The sequence below is a fragment of the Coregonus lavaretus genome, assembly GCF_964263955.1.
Source record: "Coregonus lavaretus genome assembly, contig: HAP1_SCAFFOLD_1580, whole genome shotgun sequence".
NCBI lineage: Eukaryota > Metazoa > Chordata > Actinopteri > Salmoniformes > Salmonidae > Coregonus > Coregonus lavaretus.
The window spans coordinates 1-26,360 of record NW_028156426.1 but is presented as its reverse complement, the minus strand read 5'-3'; the positions used below and the strand labels follow the sequence as shown (position 1 = coordinate 26,360).

The window sequence follows — 26,360 nt, the reverse complement described above, 5'->3', positions numbered from 1 at the left end:
CTGGTCTAAAGTAGTGCACTATATAGGGACTAGGGTGCCATTCTCTGGTCTAAAGTAGTGCACTATAAAGGGACTAGGGTGCCATTCTCTGGTCTAAAGTAGTGCACTATATAGGGACTAGGGTGCCATTCTCTGTTCTAAAGTAGTGCACTATATAGGGAATAGGGTGCCATTCTCTGGTCTAAAGTAGTGCTCTATATAGGGAATAGGGTGCCATTCTCTGGTCTAAAGTACCGGTAGTGCACTATATAGGAAATAGGGTGCCATTCTCTGGTCTAAAGTAGTGCACTATATAGGGAATAGGGTGCCATTCTCTGGTCTAAAGTAGTGCACTATAAAGGGACTAGGGTGCCATTCTCTGGTCTAAAGTAGTGCACTATATAGGGACTAGGGTGCCATTCTCTGGTCTAAAGTAGTGCTCTATAAAGGGACTAGGGTGCCATTCTCTGGTCTAAAGTAGTGCACTATAAAGGGACTAGGGTGCCATTCTCTGGTCTAAAGTAGTGCACTATATAGGGAATAGGGTGTCATTCTCTGGTCTAAAGTAGTGCACTATATAGGGAATAGGGTGCAATTCTCTGGTCTAAAGTAGTGCACTATAAAGGGACTAGGGTGCCATTCTCTGGTCTAAAGTAGTGCACTATATAGGGAATAGGGTGCCATTCTCTGGTCTAAAGTAGTGCACTATATAGGGAATAGGGTGCCATTCTCTGGTCTAAAGTAGTGCACTATAAAGGGACTAGGGTGCCATTTGGGACGAAGCTCTGGTAATTATGGTTAAATGGATGAACAACAGGACAGCAGGTGAACAGAAAATTATACATTTATTTGTCCCTAAAGAGCTAGATTGGATAATAGACGCACAGTAATGCAGTTTGATTGGCCGAGACACGGAGTCAGCCGAGACACGGAGTCAGCCGAGACACGGAGTCAGCCGAGACACGGAGTCAGCCGAGACACGGAGTCAGCCATACATATCAAATCTACTCAATAACCCAGAGATCATACACACTCAAAACAGAGCTACGTAAATAAACACACTATTACTTGGGTTTTAACATTGTAAATCATCAAGTGAATACCTTGGGAATTGTTTGAACAGTCTGACCAACACAGACCTGGTCTTCTAGCCTGGTGCCAGTGTGGTTCTACTCTCTTGCCAACTCCTTATGGAATGGTTATGTCATGTTTGGCTTGACACGGAGCAATGGAGTTAGCAAGAGCGCAAACAGATCTGGGACCAGGCTACTGGTCTTCTGTAAGATCAATACAAAAGGGATGGGACCAGGCTACTGGTCTTCTGTAAGATCAATACAAAAGGGACACTAAGAATAGAAGTCCATGCCGTTCTTCTCGCTCTCATCTGAGGAGGGGTTCTGGTGCTGGTCCGAGTCGGACTCGAACATAGGGCTGCGGTGGAGGCCTGGCCGGCCGGCGCTCTGGGGAGAGGAGGTGAAGGGAGGGCGGCTGTCAGGGTGCGGACGGGGGGAGAACACCTCATCCCGGGGGTGGGAGAGCCAGCTGGGGGACGGTCCATCGCTCAGACCACTGCCATGGTGCCCTCTGGCTGGGCTGAGGGAGGGGAGAGGTGGGCTGGAGTCCTGGAGGGTCTCCCTAATCCTTTGGTTCTCTCTGGTCGCTGCCCCCCACACCACCTCCAACTCACCTTCCACCTCTCTGGAACAGAGACAGAGAGAGAGAGAGAGGGAGAGAGAGACAGAGAAAGAGAAAGAGAGAGAGAGAGAGAGAGAGAGAGAGAGAGAGAGAGAGAGAGAGAGAGAGAGAGAGAGAGAGAGAGAGACAGAGAGAGAGAGAGAGAGAGACAGAGAGAGAGAGAGAGAGAGAGACAGAGAGAGAGAGACAGAGAGAGAGAGAGAGAGACAGAGAGAGAGAGAGACAGAGACAGAGAGAGAGACAGAGAGAGAGAGAGACAGAGAGAGAGAGAGAGAGAGAGAGAGAGAGAGAGAGAGAGAGATAGCGAGAGACAGAGAGACAGAGAGAGAGAGAGAGACAGAGAGAATATGAGAGAGAGAGAGAGAGAGAGAGAGAGAGAGAGAGAGAGAGAGATAGAGAGAGAGAGAGATAATTAATATGTTGTATCTATTGTGTTATTGAAATCTGAGAGACAGTTACAAACAGTCAGACCAATGTGATCACACAAAAGAACGCTCACATTGGTCAAAAATCATTATCACAGAAAAATACAAAACCTGCATATTCAAACCTCCGATTCAGACACTAAGTTGATTCAGACACTAAGGTGATTCAGGCACTAAGTTGATTCAGACACTAAGGTGATTCAGGCACTAAGGTGATTCAGAGACTAAGGTGATTCAGACACTAAGGTGATTCAGACACTAAGGTGATTCAGACACTAAGGTGATTCAGAGACTAAGGTGATTCAGACACTAAGGTGATTCAGACACTAAGGTGATTCAGACACTAAGGTGATTCAGACACTAAGTTGATTCAGACAGTAAGTTAATTCAGACACTAAGGTGATTCAGACACTAAGTTGATTCAGACACTAAGGTGATTCAGACACTAAGGTGATTCAGACACTAAGGTGATTCAGACACTAAGGTGATTCAGACACTAAGTTGATTCAGACACTAAGGTGATTCAGACACTAAGTTGATTCAGACACTAAGGTGATTCAGACACTAAGTTGATTCAGGCACTAAGTTGATTCAGACACTAAGGTGATTCAGACACTAAGGTGATTCAGACACTAAGGTGATTCAGACACTACTGACACTACTGTGCAGACAGTACTGTGCAGCCGTCTTCATCGACCTGGCCAAGGCTTTCGACTCTGTCAACCACCGCATTCTTATTGGCAGACTAAATAGCCTTGGTTTCTCAAATGACTGCCTCGCCTGGTTCACCAACTACTTCTCAGATAGAGTTCAGTGTGTCAAATCGGAGGGCCTGTTGTCTGGACCTATGGCAGTCTCTATGGGGGTGCCACAGGGTTCAATTCTGATGATGTCGCTCTTGCTGCTGGTGACTCTCAGATCCACCTCTACGCAGACGACACCATTTTGTATACATCTGGCCCTTCATTGGACACTGTGTTAACAAACCTCCAAACGAGCTTCAATGCCATACAACACTCATTCAGTAGCCTCCAACTGCTCTTAAACACTAGTAAAACTAAATGCATGCTCTTCAACCGAACGCTGCTTGCACCCGCCCACCCGACTAGAATCACTACTCTCGACGGGTCTGACCTAGAGTATGTGGACAACTACAAATACCTAGGTGTCTGGTTAGACTGTAAACTCAACTTCCAGACTCACATAAAGAATCTCCAATCCAAAGTTAAATCTAGAATCGGCTTCCTATTTCGCAACAAAGCCTCCTTCACTCATGCTGCCAAACATGCCCTCGTAAAACTGACTATCCTACCGATCCTTGACTTCGGCGATGTCATTTACAAAATAGCCTCCAACACTCTACTCAGCAAATTGGATGTAGTCTATCACAGTGCCATCCGTTTTGTCTCCAAAGCCCCATATACTACCCACCACTGTGACCTGTACGCTCTCGTTGGCTGGTCCTCACTACATGTTCGTCGTCAAACCCACTGGCTCCAGGCCATCTATAAATCACTGCTAGGCAAATCCCCGCCTTATCTTAGCTCATTGGTCACCATAGCAGCACCCACCCGTAGTCTGCGCTCCAGCAGGTATATCTCACTGGTCATTCCCAAAGCCAACACCTCCTTTGGCCGCCATTCCTTCTGAATCACCTCTCTGCTGCCAATGACTGGAACGAATTGCAAAAATCTCTGAAGCTGGAGACTCTTATCTCCCTCAATAACTTTAAGCATCAGTTGTCAGAGCACCTTACCGATCACTGCACCTGTACACAGCCCATCTGAAATTAGCCCACCCAACTACCTCATCCCTATATTGTTATTTATTTTGCTCTTTTGCACCCCAGTATCTCTATTTGCACATAATCTCTTGCACATCTAGCATTCCAGTGTTAATACTATTGTAATTATTTTGCACTATGGCCTATTTATTGCCTTACCTCCATAACTTGCTACATTTGCACACACTGTATATATATTTTCTGTTGTATTTTTGACTTTATGTTTTTTACCCCATATGTAACTCTGTGTTGTTTTTATTGCACTGCTTTGCTTTATCTTGGCCAGGTCGCAGTTGTAAATGAGAACCTGTTCTCAACTGGCTTACCTGGTTAAATAAAGGTGAAATAAAAAAATAAAATAAAAAAGACACTAAGGTGATTCAGACACTAAGGTGATTCAGACACTAAGTTGATTCAGACACTAAGGTGATTCAGACACTAAGTTGATTCAGACACTAAGGTGATTCAGACACTAAGGTGATTCAGACACTAAGGTGATTCAGACACTAAGTTGATTCAGACACTAAGGTGATTCAGAGACTAAGTTGATTCAGAGACTAAGGTGATTCAGACACTAAGGTGATTCAGACACTAAGGTGATTCAGACACTAAGGTGATTCAGACACTAAGTTGATTCAGACACTAAGGTGATTCAGACACTAAGTTGATTCAGACACTAAGGTGATTCAGACACTAAGGTGATTCAGACAGTAAGGTGATTCAGACACTAAGTTGATTCAGACACTAAGGTGATTCAGACACTAAGTTGATTCAGACACTAAGGTGATTCAGACACTAAGGTGATTCAGACACTAAGGTGATTCAGACACTAAGTTGATTCAGACACAGAATCTCAGTGGTTATACTGTATGGAGTGAGTCAATGAGTAAGTCAACACACCCTAAAGCATAATATATTAGTGGACCCAGTAACCAGGCCTTATGTCTTAACACCAGAATGGACCCAGTAACCAGGCCTTATGTCAACACCAGAATGGACCCAGTAACCAGGCCTTATGTCAACACCAGAATGGACCCAGTAACCAGGCCTTATGTCTTAACACCAGAATGGACCCAGTAACCAGGCCTTATGTCTTAACACTAGAATGGACCCAGTAACCAGGCCTTATGTCTTAACACCAGAATGGACCCAGTAACCAGGCCTTATGTCTTAACACCAGAATGGACCCAGTAACCAGGCCTTATGTCTTAACACCAGAATGGACCCAGTAACCAGGCCTTATGTCAACACCAGAATGGACCCAGTAACCAGGCCTTATGTCAACACCAGAGTGGACCCAGTAACCAGGCCTTATGTCTTAACACCAGAATGGACCCAGTAACCAGGCCTTATGTCAACACCAGAATGGACCCAGTAACCAGGCCTTATGTCAACACCAGAATGGACCCAGTAACCAGGCCTTATGTCTTAACACCAGAATGGACCCAGTAACCAGGCCTTATGTCAACACCAGAATGGACCCAGTAACCAGGCCTTATGTCAACACCAGAATGGACCCAGTAACCAGGCCTTATGTCTTAACACCAGAATGGACCCAGTAACCAGGCCTTATGTCTTAACACTAGAATGGACCCAGTAACCAGGCCTTATGTCTTAACACCAGAATGGACCCAGTAACCAGGCCTTATGTCTTAACACCAGAATGGACCCAGTAACCAGGCCTTATGTCTTAACACCAGAATGGACCCAGTAACCAGGCCTTATGTCAACACCAGAATGGACCCAGTAACCAGGCCTTATGTCAACACCAGAGTGGACCCAGTAACCAGGCCTTATGTCTTAACACCAGAATGGACCCAGTAACCAGGCCTTATGTCAACACCAGAATGGACCCAGTAACCAGGCCTTATGTCAACACCAGAATGGACCCAGTAACCAGGCCTTATGTCTTAACACCAGAATGGACCCAGTAACCAGGCCTTATGTCTTAACACTAGAATGGACCCAGTAACCAGGCCTTATGTCTTAACACCAGAATGGACCCAGTAACCAGGCCTTATGTCTTAACACCAGAATGGACCCAGTAACCAGGCCTTATGTCTTAACACTAGAGTGGACCCAGTAACCAGGCCTTATGTCTTAACACCAGAATGGACCCAGTAACCAGGCCTTATGTCTTAACACCAGAATGGACCCAGTAACCAGGCCTTATGTCTTAACACCAGAATGGACCCAGTAACCAGGCCTTATGTCTTAACACCAGAATGGACCCAGTAACCAGGCCTTATGTCTTAACACCAGAATGGACCCAGTAACCAGGCCTTATGTCTTAACACCAGAATGGACCCAGTAACCAGGCCTTATGTCTTAACACTAGAGTGGACCCAGTAACCAGGCCTTATGTCTTAACACCAGAATGGACCCAGTAACCAGGCCTTATGTCTTAACACCAGAATGGACCCAGTAACCAGGCCTTATGTCTCAACACTAGAATGGACCCAGTAACCAGGCCTTATGTCTTAACACCAGAATGGACCCAGTAACCAGGCCTTATGTCTTAACACCAGAGTGGACCCAGTAACCAGGCCTTATGTCAACACCAGAATGGACCCAGTAACCAGGCCTTATGTCTTAACACCAGAATGGACCCAGTAACCAGGCCTTATGTCAACACCAGAGAGGACCCAGTAACCAGGCCTTATGTCAACACCAGAGTGGACCCAGACTGCATCCCTAATGGGACCATATTCCCTATGTAGCGCAATAACTTTGACTAGGTCCCACATGGCTCTGGTCAAACGTAGTGCAGTAACAGTCAAAAGTTTGGACACACCTACTCATTCAAGGGTTGTTCTTTATTTTAACAATTTTTTACTTTGTAGAATAATAGTGAAGAAATCAAAACTATGAAATAACACATATGGAATCATGTAGTAACCAAAAAAGTGTTAAACAAATCAAAATATATTTTACATTTGAGATTCTTCAATAGCCACCCTTTGCCTTGATGACAGCTTTGCACACTCTTGACTGGAATGCTTTTCCAACAGTCTTGAAGGAGTTCCCACATATGCTGAGCACTTGTTGGCTGCTTTTCCTTCACTCTGCCGTCCAACTCATCCCAAACCATCTCAATTGGGTTGAGATCGGGGGATTGTTGTCACGATCGTTAACGGAAGATACGGACCAAGGCGCAGCGTGATAAGCGTACATTTTATTAAGTACTTAACACGACACAAAACAACAAACGAAACGTGAAGTCCTAGGTTACACAAAACAAACCTTAACGGAACAAGATCCCACACCGACTAGTGCCAAACAGGCTGCCTAAGTATGGTCCCCAATCAGAGACAACGAGATAAAGCTGCCTCTGATTGGGAACCACCCTGGCCAACATAGATCCACACGATCTAGAAACTAACATAGAAAATATAACATAGAAACTCCACACCCTGGCTCAACATTTCAGAGTCCCCAGAGCCAGGGCTTGACAGTACCCCCCCCCCCCCCCCCCAAAGGCGCGGACTGCGACCGCGCCACACAAACACAACAGGGTAGGGGCCGGGTGGGCATTCCGCCTCGGAGGCGGATCCGGCTCCGGGCGTGACCACCACTTTCTCTCCACCTCCCCGTTGCGCCCTTGGTCTGGTCTGGCACCGCTGACTGGAGCTGGACCCGACGACGGTGGATCAAACCGTACAGGCTCCGGACTGGAGCCACTGGCCGGTGCTGGACTGGACACCGGTGGAGTGGATTGCTCTGGCTTCGGAGTGGATCCGCTGACTGGAGTTGGACCGGACCCCGGTGGAGCGGATTACTCTGGCTCCGGAGTGGAGCAGCTGACCGGTGCCGGACCAGACACCGGTGGAACAGGCACGGGCCGTGCCGGACTGGACACACGCACCACTGGCTTGGTGCGGGGAGCAGGAACGGGCCGGACCGGGCTGACGACACGCACCACTGTCTTGGTGCGGGGAGCAGGAACGGGCCGTACCGGGCTGACGACGCGCACCACTGTCTTGGTGCGGGGAGCAGGAACGGGCCGGACCGGGCTGACGACGCGCACCACTGGCTTGGTGCGGGGAGCAGGAACGGGCCGTACCGGACTGGCGACGCGCACCACTGGCTTGGTGCGGGGAGCTGGAACGGGCCGGACCGGACTGGCGACACACACCACTTGCTTGGTGCGAGGAGCGGGACTGGGTTCCCTTATAAACCTCCGCTCCTTCTGCTGCCTAACCAGCTCCTCTCGCCGTGCCCCTACACTCTCCTTCTCCCTTGTCGCCTCCTGTAGCCTCGTCGTCCACGGCGTGAGCCCCCCCCCTAAAAATGTTCTGGGCTTGTCTCTCCCCCGTGATCATGGCCTCCATCCCTCTAGCCAGACTCTCTCTCATCTCCTCCCAAGTCCATCCTCTCTCCTCGTCACGCTGCTTGATCCAGGCTTGGTGGGATCTTCTGTCACGATCGCTAACGGATGAGACGGACCAAGGCGCAGCGTGATAAGCGTACATTTTATTAAGTACTTAACACGACACAAAACTTGAACGAAACGTGAAGTCCTAGGTTACACAAAACAAACCTTAACGGAACAAGATCCCACACCGACTAGTGCCAAACAGGCTGCCTAAGTATGGTCCCCAATCAGAGACAACGAGATACAGCTGCCTCTGATTGGGAACCACCCTGGCCAACATAGATCCACACGATCTAGAAACTAACATAGAAAATATAACATAGAAACTCCACACCCTGGCTCAACATTTAAGAGTCCCCAGAGCCAGGGCGTGACAATTGTGGAGGCCAGGTAATCTGATGCAGCACTCCATCGCTCTCCTTCTTGGTAAAATAGCCCTTACACAGCCAGTAGGTGTGTTGGGTCATTGTCCTGTTGAAAAACAAATAATAGTCCCACTAAGCCCAAACCAGATGGGATGGTGTATCGCTGCAGAATGCTGTGGTATCCATGCTGGTTAAGTTTGCCTTGAATTCTAAATAAATCACAGAAAGTGTTAACAGCAAAGCACCCCCACACCATAACACCTCCTCCTCCATGCTTTACGGTGGGAACTACACATGCGGAGATCATCCGTTCACCCACACCGCGTCTCACAAAGACATGGTGGTTGGAACCAAAAATCTCAAATTTGGACTCCAGATCAAAGGACACATTTCCACCGGTCTAATGTCCATTAATCGTGTTTCTTGGCCCAAGCAGGTCTCTTCTTCTTATTGGTGTCCTTTAGTAGTGGTTTCTTTGCAGCAATTCGACCATGAAGGCCTGATTCACACCGTCTCCTCTGAACAGTTGATGTTGAGATGTGTATGTGACTTGAACTTTGTGAAGCATTTATTTGGGCTGCAATTTCTGAGGCTGGTAACTCTAATGAACTTATCCTCTGCAGCAGAGGTAACTCTGGGTCTTCCATTCCTGTGGTGGTCCTCATGAGAGCCAGTTTCATCATAGCGCTTTATGGTTTTTGCGACTGCACTTGAAGAAACTTATTGAAATGTTCCGTATTGACTGACCTTCATGTCTTAAAGTAATGATAGATTGTTATTTCTCTTTTCTTATTTGAGCTGTTCTTGCCATAATATGGACTTGGTCTTTTACCAAATAGGGATATCTTCTGTATACCACCTCTAACTTGTCACAACACAACTGATTGGCTCAAATGCATTAAGAAGGAAAGAAATTCCACTTTTAAGAAGGCACACCTGTTAATTGAAATGGATTCCAGGCAGGTGACTATTTCATGAAGCTGGTTGAGAGAATGCCAAGCGTGTGCAAAGCTGTCATCAAGGCAAAGGGTGGCTAATTAAAGAATCTCAAATGTGACATATATATTTTGTTTAACACTTTTTTGGTTACTACATGATTCCATATGTGTTATTTCATAGTTTTGATGTTTTCACTATTATTCTACAATGTAGAAAATAGTAAAAATAAAGAAAAACCCTTGAATGAGTAGGTGTGTCCAAACTTTTGACTGGTACTGTATATAGGTCAAATGTAGCAGTGGGCTGCTGGTCAAGTCCACCAGTCACCAGGTCAAAGCAGTGGGCTCCTGGTCAAATCCACCAGTCACCAGGTCAAAGCAGTGGGCTGTTGGTCAGGTCCACCAGTCACCAGGTCAAAGCAGTGGGCTGATGGTCAGGCCCACCAGTCACCAGGTCAAAGCAGTGGGCTGCTGGTCAAATCCACCAGTCACCAGGTCAAAGCAGTGGGCTGATGGTCAGGTCCACCAGTCACCAGGTCAAAGCAGTGGGCTGCTGGTCAAGTCCACCAGTCACCAGGTCAAAGCAGTGGGCTGATGGTCAAGTCCACCAGTCACCAGGTCAAAGCAGTGGGCTGATGGTCAAATCCACCAGTCACCAGGTCAAAGCAGTGGGCTGCTGGTCAGGTCCACCAGTCACCAGGTCAAAGCAGTGGGCTGCTGGTCAAGTCCACCAGTCACCAGGTCAAAGCAGTGGGCTGATGGTCAAGTCCACCAGTCACCAGGTCAAAGCAGTGGGCTGATGGTCAAATCCACCAGTCACCAGGTCAAAGCAGTGGGCTGCTGGTCAGGTCCACCAGTCACCAGGTCAAAGCAGTGGGCTGCTGGTCAAGTCCACCAGTCACCAGGTCAAAGCAGTGGGCTGCTGGTCAAGTCCACCAGTCACCAGGTCAAAGCAGTGGGCTGCTGGTCAAGTCCACCAGTCACCAGGTCAAAGCAGTGGGCTCCTGGTCAAGTCCACCAGTCACCAGGTCAAAGCAGTGGGCTGATGGTCAAGTCCACCAGTCACCAGGTCAAAGCAGTGGGCTGCTGGTCAGGTCCACCAGTCACCAGGTCAAAGCAGTGGGCTGATGGTCAAATCCACCAGTCACCAGGTCAAAGCAGTGGGCTGCTGGTCAAATCCACCAGTCACCAGGTCAAAGCAGTGGGCTGCTGGCCAAGTCCACCAGTCACCAGGTCAAAGCAGTGGGCTGCTGGTCCGCCAGTCACCAGGTCAAAGCAGTGGGCTGCTGGTCAAGTCCACCAGTCACCAGGTCAAAGCAGTGGGCTGATGGTCAAGTCCACCAGTCACCAGGTCAAAGCAGTGGGCTGCTGGTCAAATCCACCAGTCACCAGGTCAAAGCAGTGGGCTGCTGGCCAAGTCCACCAGTCACCAGGTCAAAGCAGTGGGCTGCTGGTCCGCCAGTCACCAGGTCAAAGCAGTGGGCTGCTGGTGAAGTCCACCAGTCACCAGGTCAAAGCAGTGGGCTGATGGTCAAGTCCACCAGTCACCAGGTCAAAGCAGTGGGCTGCTGGCCAAATCCACCAGTCACCAGGTCAAAGCAGTGGGCTGCTGGCCAAATCCACCAGTCACCAGGTCAAAGCAGTGGGCTGCTGGTCAAATCCACCAGTCACCAGGTCAAAGCAGTGGGCTGATGGTCAAATCCACCAGTCACCAGGTCAAAGCAGTGGGCTGCTGGTCAAATCCACCAGTCACCAGGTCAAAGCAGTGGGCTGCTGGTCAGGTCCACCAGTCACCAGGTCAAAGCAGTGGGCTGCTGGTCAAATCCACCAGTCACCAGGTCAAAGCAGTGGGCTCCTGGTCAGGTCCACCAGTCACCAGGTCAAAGCAGTGGGCTGCTGGTCAAGTCCACCAGTCACCAGGTCAAAGCAGTGGGCTGCTGGCCAAATCCACCAGTCACCAGGTCAAAGCAGTGGGCTGATGGTCAGGTCCACCAGTCACCAGGTCAAAGCAGTGGGCTGCTGGCCAAATCCACCAGTCACCAGGTCAAAGCAGTGGGCTGCTGGCCAAGTCCACCAGTCACCAGGTCAAAGCAGTGGGCTGATGGTCAAGTCCACCAGTCACCAGGTCAAAGCAGTGGGCTGCTGGTCAAATCCACCAGTCACCAGGTCAAAGCAGTGGGCTGCTGGTCAAATCCACCAGTCACCAGGTCAAAGCAGTGGGCTCCTGGTCAGGTCCACCAGTCACCAGGTCAAAGCAGTGGGCTGATGGTCAGGTCCACCAGTCACCAGGTCAAAGCAGTGGGCTGCTGGTCAAGTCCACCAGTCACCAGGTCAAAGCAGTGGGCTGCTGGTCCACCAGTCACCAGGTCAAAGCAGTGGGCTGCTGGTCAGGTCCACCAGTCACCAGGTCAAAGCAGTGGGCTGCTGGTCAAGTCCACCAGTCACCAGGTCAAAGCAGTGGGCTGCTGGTCAGGTCCACCAGTCACCAGGTCAAAGCAGTGGGCTCCTGGTCAAGTCCACCAGTCACCAGGTCAAAGCAGTGGGCTGCTGGTCAAGTCCACCAGTCACCAGGTCAAAGCAGTGGGCTGATGGTCAAGTCCACCAGTCACCAGGTCAAAGCAGTGGGCTGCTGGTCAAATCCACCAGTCACCAGGTCAAAGCAGTGGGCTGATGGTCAAGTCCACCAGTCACCAGGTCAAAGCAGTGGGCTGCTGGTCAGGTCCACCAGTCACCAGGTCAAAGCAGTGGGCTGCTGGTCAAATCCACCAGTCACCAGATCAAAGCAGTGGGCTGCTGGTCAAGTCCACCAGTCACCAGGTCAAAGCAGTGGGCTGATGGTCAGGCCCACCAGTCACCAGGTCAAAGCAGTGGGCTGATGGTCAAATCCACCAGTCACCAGGTCAAAGCAGTGGGCTGCTGGTCAAATCCACCAGTCACCAGGTCAAAGCAGTGGGCTGCTGGTCCACCAGTCACCAGGTCAAAGCAGTGGGCTGATGGTCAAGTCCACCAGTCACCAGGTCAAAGCAGTGGGCTGCTGGTCCACCAGTCACCAGGTCAAAGCAGTGGGCTGCTGGTCAGGTCCACCAGTCACCAGGTCAAAGCAGTGGGCTGATGGTCAAGTCCACCAGTCACCAGGTCAAAGCAGTGGGCTGCTGTCCACCAGTCACCAGGTCAAAGCAGTGGGCTCCTGGTCAGGTCCACCAGTCACCAGGTCAAAGCAGTGGTCTGCTGGCCAAGTCCACCAGTCACCAGGTCAAAGCAGTGGGCTGCTGGTCAGGTCCACCAGTCACCAGGTCAAAGCAGTGGTCTGCTGGCCAAGTCCACCAGTCACCAGGTCAAAGCAGTGGGCTGATGGTCAGGTCCACCAGTCACCAGGTCAAAGCAGTGGTCTGCTGGCCAAGTCCACCAGTCACCAGGTCAAAGCAGTGGGCTCCTGGTCAGGTCCACCAGTCACCAGGTCAAAGCAGTGGTCTGCTGGCCAAGTCCACCAGTCACCAGGTCAAAGCAGTGGGCTGATGGTCAAGTCCACCAGTCACCAGGTCAAAGCAGTGGGCTGCTGGTCAAATCCACCAGTCACCAGGTCAAAGCAGTGGGCTGATGGTCAAGTCCACCAGTCACCAGGTCAAAGCAGTGGGCTGATGGTCAAGTCCACCAGTCACCAGGTCAAAGCAGTGGGCTGATGGTCAAGTCCACCAGTCACCAGGTCAAAGCAGTGGGCTGCTGGTCAGGTCCACCAGTCACCAGGTCAAAGCAGTGGGCTGCTGGTCAAATCCACCAGTCACCAGGTCAAAGCAGTGGGCTGCTGGTCAGGTCCACCAGTCACCAGGTCAAAGCAGTGGGCTGATGGTCAGGTCCACCAGTCACCAGGTCAAAGCAGTGGGCTGCTGGTCCACCAGTCACCAGGTCAAAGCAGTGGGCTGCTGGTCAGGTCCACCAGTCACCAGGTCAAAGCAGTGGGCTGCTGGTCAGGTCCACCAGTCACCAGGTCAAAGCAGTGGGCTGCTGGTCAAATCCACCAGTCACCAGGTCAAAGCAGTGGGCTGCTGGTCAAGTCCACCAGTCACCAGGTCAAAGCAGTGGGCTGCTGGTCAAGTCCACCAGTCACCAGGTCAAAGCAGTGGGCTGCTGGTCAAATCCACCAGTCACCAGGTCAAAGCAGTGGGCTGATGGTCAAATCCACCAGTCACCAGGTCAAAGCAGTGGGCTGCTGGCCAAATCCACCAGTCACCAGGTCAAAGCAGTGGGCTGCTGGTCAAATCCACCAGTCACCAGGTCAAAGCAGTGGGCTGATGGTCAAGTCCACCAGTCACCAGGTCAAAGCAGTGGGCTGCAGGTCCACCAGTCACCAGGTCAAAGCAGTGGGCTGCTGGTCAAATCCACCAGTCACCAGGTCAAAGCAGTGGGCTGCTGGCCAAATCCACCAGTCACCAGGTCAAAGCAGTGGGCTGATGGTCAGGTCCACCAGTCACCAGGTCAAAGCAGTGGGCTGATGGTCAAGTCCACCAGTCACCAGGTCAAAGCAGTGGGCTGATGGTCAGGTCCACCAGTCACCAGGTCAAAGCAGTGGGCTGATGGTCAAGTCCACCAGTCACCAGGTCAAAGCAGTGGGCTGCTGGTCCGCCAGTCACCAGGTCAAAGCAGTGGGCTGCTGGTCAGGTCCACCAGTCACCAGGTCAAAGCAGTGGGCTGCTGGTCAAGTCCACCAGTCACCAGGTCAAAGCAGTGGGCTGCTGGTCAAATCCACCAGTCACCAGGTCAAAGCAGTGGGCTGATGGTCAAATCCACCAGTCACCAGGTCAAAGCAGTGGGCTGATGGTCAGGTCCACCAGTCACCAGGTCAAAGCAGTGGGCTGATGGTCAAGTCCACCAGTCACCAGGTCAAAGCAGTGGGCTGATGGTCAAATCCACCAGTCACCAGGTCAAAGCAGTGGGCTGATGGTCAGGTCCACCAGTCACCAGGTCAAAGCAGTGGGCTGATTCAGCAGAGAGAAAGATAATAACTGTCATTACCTGTTGATGAGTCTCTGTCTCTGGCGTCAACAGACATGTTAAGGTGAACCTAACGTCATATTATATAACGTACCACAACCCCAACCACCGCAGTGAACACATGTGAGTGTTAGAACCAAGCATACGGTGCATTCAGAAAGTATTCAGACCCCTTCCCCTTTTCCACATTTTGTTACGTTACAGCCTTATTCTAAAATTGATTATCAATCTACACACAACACCCCCATAATGACAAAGCGAAAACAGGTTTTTCGATTTTTTTGGCAAATGTATACAAAATATAAAAAAACTGAAATACCTTATTTACATAAGTATTCAGACCCTTTGCTATGAGTCTCGAAATTGAGCTCAGGTGTATCCTGTTTCCATTGCTCATCCTTGAGATGTTTCTACAATTTGATTGGAGTTCACCTGTGGTAAATTCAATTGATTGGACATGATTTGGAAAGGCACACACCTGTCTAGATAAGGTCCCACAGTTGACAGTGCATGTCAGAGCAAAAACTAAGCCATGAAGTCGAAGGAATAATCCGTAGAGCTCTGAGACAGGATTGTGTTGAGGCACAGATCTGGGGAAGGGTACCAAAACATTTCTGCAGCATTGAAGGTCCCCAAGAACAAAGTGGCCTCCATCATTCTTAAATGGATGAAGTTTGGAACCACCAAGACTCTTCCTAGAGCTGGCCGCCCGGCCAAACTGAGCAATCGGGAGAGAAGGGCCTTGGTCAGGGAGGTGACCAAGAACCCGGTGGTCACTCTGACAGAGCTCCAGAGTTATTCTGTTGAGATGGGAGAACCTTCCAGAAGGACAACCATCTCTGCAGCACTCCACCAATCAGGCCTTTATGGTAGAGTGGCCAGACGGACGCCACTCCTCAGTAAAAGGCACATGACAGCCCGCTTGGAGTTTGCCAAAAGGCACCTAAAGGACTCTGACCATGAGACACAAGATTCTCTGGTCTGATGAAACCAAGATTGAACTCTTTGGCCTGAATGTCAAGCATCACGTCGGGAGGAAACCTGGCACCATCCCTACGGTGAAGCATGGGGGTGGCAGCATCATGCTGTGGGGATGTTCTTCAGTGGCAGGGACTGGGAGACTAGTCAGGATCGAGGGAAAGATGAACGGAGCAAAGTACAGAGAGATCCTTGATGAAAACCTGCTCCAGAGCGCTCAGGACCCCAGACTGGGGCGAAGGTTCACCTTCCAACAGGATAACAACCCTAAGCACACAGCCAAGACAACGCAGGAGTGGCTTCGGGACAAGTCTCTGAATGTCCTTGAGTGGCCCAGCCAGAGCCCGGACTTGAACCCGATCAAACATCTCTGGAGAGACCTGAAAATAGCTGTGCAGTGACGCTCCCCATCCAACCTGACAGAGCTTGAGAGGATCTGCAGAGAAGAATGGGAGAAACTCCCCAAATACAGGTGTGCCAAGCTTGTAGCGTCATACCCAAGAAGACTCGAGGCTGTAATCGCTGCCAAAGGTGCTTCAACAAAGTACTGAGTCTGAATACATACGTAAATGTGATATTTCAGTTCTTTATTTTTAATAGATTTGCAAAAATTTCTAAAAACCAGTTTTTCCTTTGTAATTATGGGGTGTTGTGTGTAGATTGATGAGGGGGGAAAAAACTATTTAATCAGTTTTAGAATAAGGCTGTAACGTAACAAAATGTGGAAAAAGTCAAGTGGTCTGAATACTTTCCGAAGGCACTGTATTTACTAAGGCTGTGTTCCTTATGGCACCCTCCTCCCTATTCCCATAGGACCCTGGTCTAAAGTAGTGCACTAGATAGGGAATAGGGTGCCATTCTCTGGTCAAAAGTAGTGCACTAGATAGGGAATAGGGTGCCATTCTCTGGTCTAAAGTAGTGCACTATATAGGGAATAGGGTGCCATTCTCTGGTCTAAAGTAGTGCACTAGATAGGGAATAGGGTGCCATTCTCTGGTCTAAAGTAGTGCACTATATAGGGAATAGGGTGCCATTCTCTGGTCTAAAGTAGTGCACTATATAGGGAATAGGGTGCCATTCTCTGGTCTAAAGTAGTGCACTATATAGGGAATAGGGTGCCATTCTCTGGTCAAAAGTAGTGCACTATATAGGGAATAGGGTGCCATTCCCTGGTCTAAAGTAGTGCACTATATAGGGAATAGGGTACCATTCTCTGGTCTAAAGTAGTGCACTATATAGGGAATAGGGTACCATTCTCTGGTCAAAAGTAGTGCACTATATAGGGAATAGGGTACCATTCTCTGGTCAAAAGTAGTGCACTATATAGGGAATAGGGTACCATTCTCTGGTCTAAAGTAGTGCACTATATAGGGAATAGGGTGCCATTCTCTGGTCTAAAGTAGTGCACTATATAGGGAATAGGGTGCCATTTGTGCCACAAGGACGTCTCATTGTTTACAGGTCCCGAGAGAGTAACTCATTCTGGTTGATTCTAGTGAATTATAGGACGTGTTCTCTGTCTGGGGGTTACAACCACTAGTGAATTATAGGACCTGTTCTCTGTCTGGGGGTTACAACCACTAGTGAATTATAGGACCTGTTCTCTGTCTGGGGGTTACAACCACTAGTGAATTATAGGACCTGTTCTCTGTCTGGGGGTTACAACCACTAGTGAATTATAGGACCTGTTCTCTGTCTGGGGGTTACAACCACTAGTGAATTATAGGACCTGTTCTCTGTCTGGGGGTTACAACCACTAGTGAATTATAGGACGTGTTCTCTGTCTGGGGGTTACAACCACTAGTGAATTATAGGACCTGTTCTCTGTCTGGGGGTTACAACCACTAGTGAATTATAGGACCTGTTCTCTGTCTGGGGGTTACAACCACTAGTGAATTATAGGACGTGTTCTCTGTCTGGGGGTTACAACCACTAGTGAATTATAGGACCTGTTCTCTGTCTGGGGGTTACAACCACTAGTGAATTATAGGACCTGTTCTCTGTCTGGGGGTTACAACCACTAGTGAATTATAGGACGTGTTCTCTGTCTGGGGGTTACAACCACTAGTGAATTATAGGACCTGTTCTCTGTCTGGGGGTTACAACCACTAGTGAATTATAGGACGTGTTCTCTGTCTGGGGGTTACAACCACTAGTGAATTATAGGACCTGTACAGAGGTACTATGGATCTCTCCCTCTAGTAGACAACACTAACTCATTTTCCCCTTTCAATGGTAGCTGTTCAGAGAGCGGGAGATGAGAGGAGAAGAGGAGAGAGGAGGAAGGGAGAGGGAGAGGAAGGAGAGGAAGGAGGAGAGGGAAGAGAGGAGAGGGAGGAGAGGGAGGAGGAAGGAGGAGAGGGAGAGGAAGAGGGAGGAGAGGAAGGAGGAGAGGGAGAGGAAGAGGGAGGAGAGGAAGGAGGAGAGGGAGAGGAAGGAGGAGAGGGAAGAGAGGGAAGAGAGGAGAGGGAGGAGAAGAAGAGGAAGGAGAGGAGAGGAAGAAGAGGGAGAGGAGAGGAGAGGGAGGAGAGGAAGGAGGAAAGAGGGAAGAGAGGAGAGGGAGGAGAAGAGGAGGAAGGAGGAGAGGGAGAGGAAGAGGAGGAAGGAGGAGAGGGAGAGGAAGAGGAGGAAGGAGGAGAGGGAGAGGAAGAGGAATAGGTAGGTCTATTGTTAAGACAGCAGCATGACGTCCATCACATTAGCTAATGACCTGTGTTCTGTCCTGTGGTCTGGTGATGTGACCTGGTCTCTGTCTCTGCAGCGTCACACACTAGTGTTGTCGTCCGTAGTTAACTACCTGTGGTCCTGTGGCATGACCTGGCCTCTGTCTCTGTCACACACTTAAGAGTGAGTCATGGTTCCTAATCACCCACGGCAACGCAGAACATCACTGAGAAAGAGCCTTTATCATCATCATCGTCAATACTCAGAGGAAGAAGGGGGAGAGGGGAGGGGACGGAACAGGGGAGAGGGTAGGGGAGAGGAGAGGAAAGGACAGGGGGACAGGGGAGGGGGACAGGGGAGAAGAAAGGACAGGGGGACAGGGGAGGGGGACAGGGGAGAAGAAAGGACAGGGGGACAGGGGAGGGGGACAGGGGAGAGGAAAGGACAGGGGGACAGGGGATGGGGAGGGGAGGGGACAGGGGAAGGAACAGGGGAGGGGGTAGGGGAGAGGAGAGGACAGGGGGACAGGGGGAGAGGAGAGGACAGGGGGACAGGGGAGGCGGACAGGGTAGGGGGGACAGCAGAGAGGGGAGGGGAGGAGAGAGGGAGTGGGAGGTGAGAAGGTTCATACCTACTATACCTTGTGAATTGGATGAATGCATTACGCATGGGGTAACAGAATATAAATGGTTAATGTACATACTGTATTATTATGAACAGTCAGTGGCTACATAGAAAGAGCTTGATGTACTGTGCTACTGTGGCTGAATGCATTGGATATTAACCATCGGCTGGTTAGAAGGAGCCCTTTCCAGTTGCCATGGGAGTCAGTGAGCTGCTATGTGCTTCCTGGTGAACAGTCCAGACCTAGGCAGTGTTCAAGGCTGTGTCTTTTCTGTGTGTGTGTCTGTGTGTGTCTGTGTGTTGGTGAACGGTCCAGAACTAGGAGGTGTTCAGATATCTCCACACAGTACAGGGGAATGTCTTTGTGTTGGGTTCAGCAGTACTGGCTGGCTGGGGTTGGCACAGTCCAGGGGAATGTCTTTGTGTTGGGTTCAGCAGTACTGGCTGGCTGGGGTTGGTACAGTCCAGGGGAATGTCTTTGTGTTGGGTTCAGCAGTACTGGCTGGCTGGGGTTGGTACAGTTCATGTCTGCCTCCCAAATGGCACCTTGTTCCCTAAATAGCGCACTACTTTTGACCAGAGCCCTGTTCAGAAGTAGTGCACTATATAGGGGATAGTGTGCCATTTGGAAGGCTCCCTCGTCTCTCTCTAGTGCTGGCCAGAGATAGACTAGGTACCAGACAGTATGCTTCTGAAATAGCTAAGTACATTTCTGGCCAGGTTCCAGGTAGAACCAAAACGGGTTCCAGGTAGAACCCTCTGTGGAAAGTTTGTCCAACTTCTATAATCACTTCTATAATCACACGGACACTCCCACTTCTATAATCACACACGGACACTCCCACTTCTATAATCACACACGGACGCTCCCACTTCTATAATCACACACGGACACTCCCACTTCTATAATCACACACGGACGCTCCAACTTCTATAATCACACACGGACACTCCCACTTCTATAATCACACACGGACGCTCCCACTTCTATAATCACACACGGACGCTCCCACTTCTATAATCACACACGGACGCTCCCACTTCTATAATCACACGGACGCTCCCACTTCTATAATCACACGGACACTCCCACTTCTATAATCACACACGGACACTCCCACTTCTATAATCACACATGGACGCTCCCACTTCTATAATCACATGGACGCTCCCACTTCTATAATAACACGGACGCTCCCACTTCTATAATCACACATGGACGCTCCAATTTCTATAATCACACATGGACACTCCAACTTCTATAATCACACGGACGCTCCCACTTCTATAATCACACATGGACGCTCCCACTTCTATAACCACACATGGACGCTCCCACTTCTATAATCACACATGGACGCTCCCACTTCTATAATCACACGGACGCTCCCACTTCTATAATCACACATGGACGCTCCCACTTCTATAATCACACACGGACGCTCCCACTTCTATAATCACACATGGACGCTCCCACTTCTATAATCACACATGGACACTCCCACTTCTATAATCACACATGGACACTCCAACTTCTATAATCACACATGGACGCTCCCACTTCTATAATCACACATGGACACTCCCACTTCTATAATCACACATGGACACTCCAACTTCTATAATCACACATGGACGCTCCAACTTCTATAATCACACATGGACGATCCAACTTCTATAATCACACGGACGCTCCCACTTCTATAATCACACATGGACGCTCCCACTTCTATAATCACACATGGACACTCCAACTTCTATAATCACACGGATGCTCCCACTTCTATAATCACACATGGACGCTCCCACTTCTATAATCACACGGACGCTCCCACTTCTATAATCACACATGGACGCTCCCACTTCTATAATCACACATGGACACTCCAACTTCTATAATCACACATGGACGCTCCAACTTCTATAATCACACATGGACGCTCCCACTTCTATAATCACACACGGACGCTCCAACTTCTATAATCACACATGGACGCTCCCACTTCTATAATCACACATGGACGCTCCAACTTCTATAATCACACGGACGCTCCCACTTCTATAATCACACATGGACGCTCCCACTTCTATAATCACACATGGACACTCCAACTTCTATAATCACACGGACGCTCCCACTTCTATAATCACACACGGACGCTCCCACTTCTATAATCACACGAACGCTCCCACTTCTATAATCACACACGGACGCTCCCACTTCTATAATCACACGGACGCTCCCACTTCTATAATCACACATGGACACTCCCACTTCTATAATCACACATGGACGCTCCAACTTCTATAATCACACATGGACGCTCCAACTTCTATAATCACACATGGACGCTCCCACTTCTATAATCACACATGGACGCTCCCACTTCTATAATCACACATGGACGCTCCAACTTCTATAATCACACGGACGCTCCCACTTCTATAATCACACACGGACGCTCCCACTTCTATAATCACACATGGACGCTCCCACTTCTATAATCACACATGGACACTCCAACTTCTATAATCACACACGGACGCTCCAACTTCTATAATCACACATGGACACTCCCACTTCTATAATCACACGGACGCTCCCACTTCTATAATCACACATGGACGCTCCAACTTCTATAATCACACATGGATGCTCCCACTTCTATAATCACACATGGACGCTCCCACTTCTATAATCACACGGACGCTCCCACTTCTATAATCACACACGGACGCTCCCACTTCTATAATCACACATGGACGCTCCAACTTCTATAATCACTTCTATAATCACACACGGACGCTCCCATAGGAATGGAATCCACGAGGAAAGGCAGAGATGGAGAAAGAAAGGAGGAACTTCTAGTTTGTTTGGATGTTTATGGTACAGAGAGCAGTTGCCATGGAGACCTACTGTTTCCTACCATACATACAGCCAGAGGGCTACACACACACACACACACACACACACACACACACACACACACACCAGTGGTGGTCGGTGCCGTTTATGATGAGGGAGGACACATTTTGTTTTCATGAGCAGGGCCTTATTTCTATTACAGCATGTTGGATGACTGTCATTCATATTCCATTCAACCAGTTCAATGTAACATCGATAGGTTTAGGCTACTACATGATCCTCTAATGTTCCCTGTACCCATCATGAGGTTGCTACAACCCCAGCCTCTGAACTAAAGTTTACAACGTAGTTTGCACACAGGTTGAGAGAAACATTTTGAGATGACAGTGACACATTTAATACCGCCTTTCACACTCTTGCCTGCATCTAGCTGATCTGGGGTGTAATCATTAGTCTAACAGTCGCAAACAAGAGTTTATATTGGACAAATTCAGGTATTTTTATCCCCGTTGTTTGCTTCCATTTAAGAAACGTTTTTCAACAGAATCGGCGTAGTGAATACACCCCCGATCACCCATAAACACAGTTCACTTTCATAGCAGCCACGTTGTATTCCTTCTCACCTCTATGCACTCTCCTCCTCTCACCTTTTCCCTTCGTTTGTGGACTTCAATGAACAACACATCAGCTGTATGTGACCAGGCGAATAAACCTTTCCAAGCCAAAGCCTTTCCGCTACACACAGCCTACATCGTTGTCCCCATATTAGCTAAAGTAACGTCCTAGTCAACATAGCTAATATAGCTAAAGCGCTAGTTAACCCGCTACAATCATGCAGAAATGTTACAGTGTATAGTCAAGTAAGCAGTTTAGCACTTACACCGGCGGGCCCCAGTGGCAATAAATTAGTAATACCAAAGGCTAGCTAACATAGCATCCCTCTGTTTGAGCAGGGTGTTTCAGTAGGCTAAACTAGCTAGCTGCATTTGCTAGTTAAGGAAGTGAAACTGAAAGTGAAAAAAAATGACGAAACATGAGTTGATGTTGAGATGTCTGTGACTTGAACTCTGTGAAGCAGTTATTTGGGCTGCAATTTCTGAGGCTGGTAACTCTAATGAACTTATCCTCTGCAGCAGAGGTAAGTCTGGGTCTTCCATTCCTGTGGCGGTCCTCATGAGAGCCAGTTTCATCATAGCGCTTGATGGTTTTTGCGACTGTCGTTTCTCTTTGCTTATTTGAGCTGTTCTTGCCATAATATGGACTTGGTCTTTTACTAAATAGGGCTATCTTCTGTATACCCCCCCTACCTTGTCACAGCACAACTGATTGGCTCAAACGCATTAAGAAGGAAAGATATTCCACTTTTAAGAAGGCACACCTGTTAATTGAAATGCATTCCAGGTGACTATTTCATGAAGCTGGTTGAGAGAATGCCAAGAGTGTGCAAAGCTGTCATCAAGGCAAAGGGTGGCTAATTGAAGAATCTAAAATATAACATATATTTTGATTTTGTTTAACACTTTTTTGGTTACTACGTGATTCCATATGTGTTATTTCATAGTTTTGATGTTTTCACTATTATTGTACAATGTAGAAAATAGTAAAAATAAAGAAACACATTTGACTGGTACTGTACTACATCCACTACTAGAAAGGTCATCCATCACATACTACATCCACTACTAGAAAGGTCATCCATCACATACTACATCCACTACTAGAAAGGTCATCCATCACATACTACATCCACTACTAGAAAGGTCATCCATCACATACTACATCCACTACTAGAATGGTCATCCATCACAAATGTAATAACGAACATATAAGAAATAAACACAATTATTATAATATCAATTCTATCCTGCAAGTACTATAGCTGCGTTACCATGCTGTCAGCAGAGAGCATTCAGGACTAAAGGTCTCTACCCCCAGATAGACAGACAGACAGACAGACATACAGATGGACAGACAGACAGACAGACAGACAGACAGACAGACATACAGACAGACAGACAGACAGTCACAGACAAAGACAGACAAAGACAGACAGACAGACAGACAGACAGACAGACAGACAGACAGACAGACAGACAGACAGACAGACAGACAGACAGACAAAGACAGACAGTCACAGACAGACAGACAGACAGACAGACAAAGACAGACAGTCACAGACAAAGACAGACAGACAGACAGACAGACAAAGACAGACAGTCACAGACAGACAGACAGTCACAGACAGACAGACAGACAGACAGACAGACAGACAGACAGACAGACAGACAGACAGACAGACAGACAGACAGACAGACAGACAGACAGACAGACAGGGCAACTACATCTCAGGGAGAAATTGATCAAGCCAAATCGACATCCATAATATGATTGAATGTACTGAGAATAGCCCAAATCAAATCACTCAGAAACGTTCTGTGTTGCCAAGTCATCGTCATCCTGTTCTGTTATATACTGTAGGAGGCTTGGGGAATATTGGATCAATTCTGTCATACTACTGTTGAAATAATAGAATTGAGATGGTTCAATATTAAAATAGCATGAACTAAGATGGGAGGGAAAGAGAGAGTGGGTTAGAAAGGGGAGGGAAAGAGAGAGAGAGAGAGACTGCGAGAAAGCGAGGGAACAAGAGCATTAAGAGAACGAGAGAGAGCGTGACACAGAGAGGAAGAGTGACTGGGAGAGAGAGAGAGAGAGAGAGAGAGAAAGAGAGAGCGTGACACAGAGAGGAAGAGTGACTGTGAGAGAGAGAGAGAGAGAGAGAGAGAGAGAGAGAGAGACACAGAGAGGAAGAGTGACTGTGAGAGAGAGAGAGAGAGAGAGAGAAACAGTCTGCAGCTGTTCAGTCCTGCCCAGGCAGAAGCGCTTGCTGACTCCCCCTCTTCCCCACCTTGCGCTCCCTCCGGTGGCCTGTAATTGGTTTGTGTTGCTAGTGACTCGGCAGCCTGCTCACTTCTCCTGCCTGCTCTTGCCTGTGTGTGACTCGGCTACTGTCTCTCTGCCTGCCTGTTTCTCTGGCTGACTGGCTGTTTCCCCGGCTGATTAGCTGCCTGGCTGGCTGCCTGGTTCTCTGGCTGCATGGTACCTTTTCTGCTGAAGCACTCCGTCCAGGTCCTGCTGTTTGTCTCGTAGCAGCCTCTGGAGGTGCTGGATTTCTGTCTGGTAGGAGGCAGCCCTCCCTGCAAAGTCCTCCTCCTGCTCCACCAGCCTCCGGCCCAGAACCCCCAGGCTGCAGGCTGCCTGCTTCTTGTACACCTGGAGGGGGAGAAGAGGACAGAGACGCTTAGACGGCTGGAGGGGAGAGGAGGACAGAGACGCTTAGACGGCTGGAGGGGAGAGGAGGAGACAGTCAGACAGAGGACATCTGGACCACTTGAGTACCCAGACACTGGACCACTGGAGTACCCATACACTGGACCACTGGAGTACCCAGACACTGGACCACTGGAGTACCCAGACACTGGACCACTGGAGTACCCAGACACTGGACCACTGGAGTACCCAGACACTGGACCACTGGAGTACCCAGACACTGGACCACTGGAGTACCCAGACACTGGACCACTGGAGTACCCAGACACTGGACCACTGGAGTACCCAGACACTGGACCTAATACAGGGTAAGGTAAGGATTTGGGGAAGGGAGAGAGAGGAGGGTATTTGTTTTAACTTCTAATGTGTGTGTTAGTGTGTGTGTCTCTCTCTCTGTGTGTGTGTGTGTGTGTGTGTGTGTGTGTGTGTGTGTGTGTGTGTTAGTGTGTCTCTGTGTGTGTGTGTGTGTGTGTATGTGTGTGTGTGTGTGTGTGTGTGTGTATGTGTGTGTGTGTGTGTGTGTGTGTGTGTGTGTGTGTATGTGTGTGTGTGTGTGTGTGTGTGTGTGTGTATGTGTGTGTGTGTGTGTGTGTGTGTGTGTGTGTGTGTGTGAGCACTCAGAGGTGAAGTGTTAGTGTCTAATGGTCGACTTACAGCAAAGTGAGGAGAGGCATGATATGTTAAGTTGTGCATGCTAGTTTATGTTAAGTTGTGCATACTAATATATGTTAAGTTGTGCAAACTAATATATGTTAAGTTGTGCATATTAATGCCTGTTATAAAATGGCACATTTGGATTGTGGATGCTGATTGGTTGATACTATTAGTTATTCACAATAATTAACCCAAAATGCCATGATCCCATAATTCCATTTCAAGTATCAATGCGCATCCATTTTACATTTACATTTACGTCATTTAGCAGACGCTCTTATCCAGAGCGACTTACAAATAGGTGCATTCACCTTATAGCCAGTGGGATAACCACTTTACAATGTTTATTTTTATTTTTATTTACTTTATTTTAAAAAAAAAAAATTGGGGGGGGGGGGGGGGGTTGGAGTAAGGGCGGGGGGTAGAAGGATTACTTTATCCTATCCCAGGTATTCCTTAAAGAGGTGGGGTTTCAAATGTCTCCGGAAGGTGGTGAGTGACTCCGCTGTCCTGGCGTCGTGAGGGAGCTTGTTCCACCATTGGGGCCAGAGCAGCGAACAGTTTTGACTGGGCTGAGCGGGAACTGTGCTTCCGCAGAGGTAGGGGAGCCAGCAGGCATCCACTGTCCCTCAGCCCAGCCAGGCATCCATAAATGTAATCTCTCACAGAAAAATGTGTCTAGCCATGATTTCCCC

At 48.8% G+C, this 26,360-nt stretch overlaps 1 protein-coding gene across 1 annotated transcript; it reads right to left on the bottom strand.

Moving 5' to 3' along the window:
* Positions 1–1,325: 1,325 nt before the first annotated feature.
* LOC311126353 (uncharacterized protein) lies at positions 1,326–25,309 on the bottom strand (the record flags this gene model as incomplete). Its single annotated transcript, XM_084200358.1, has 3 exons — positions 1,326–1,677; positions 24,785–24,954; positions 25,073–25,309. Coding segments are annotated over 3 exons (759 nt in total), but the record flags the coding sequence as incomplete, so codon positions are not given.
* Positions 25,310–26,360: the final 1,051 nt, after the last annotated feature.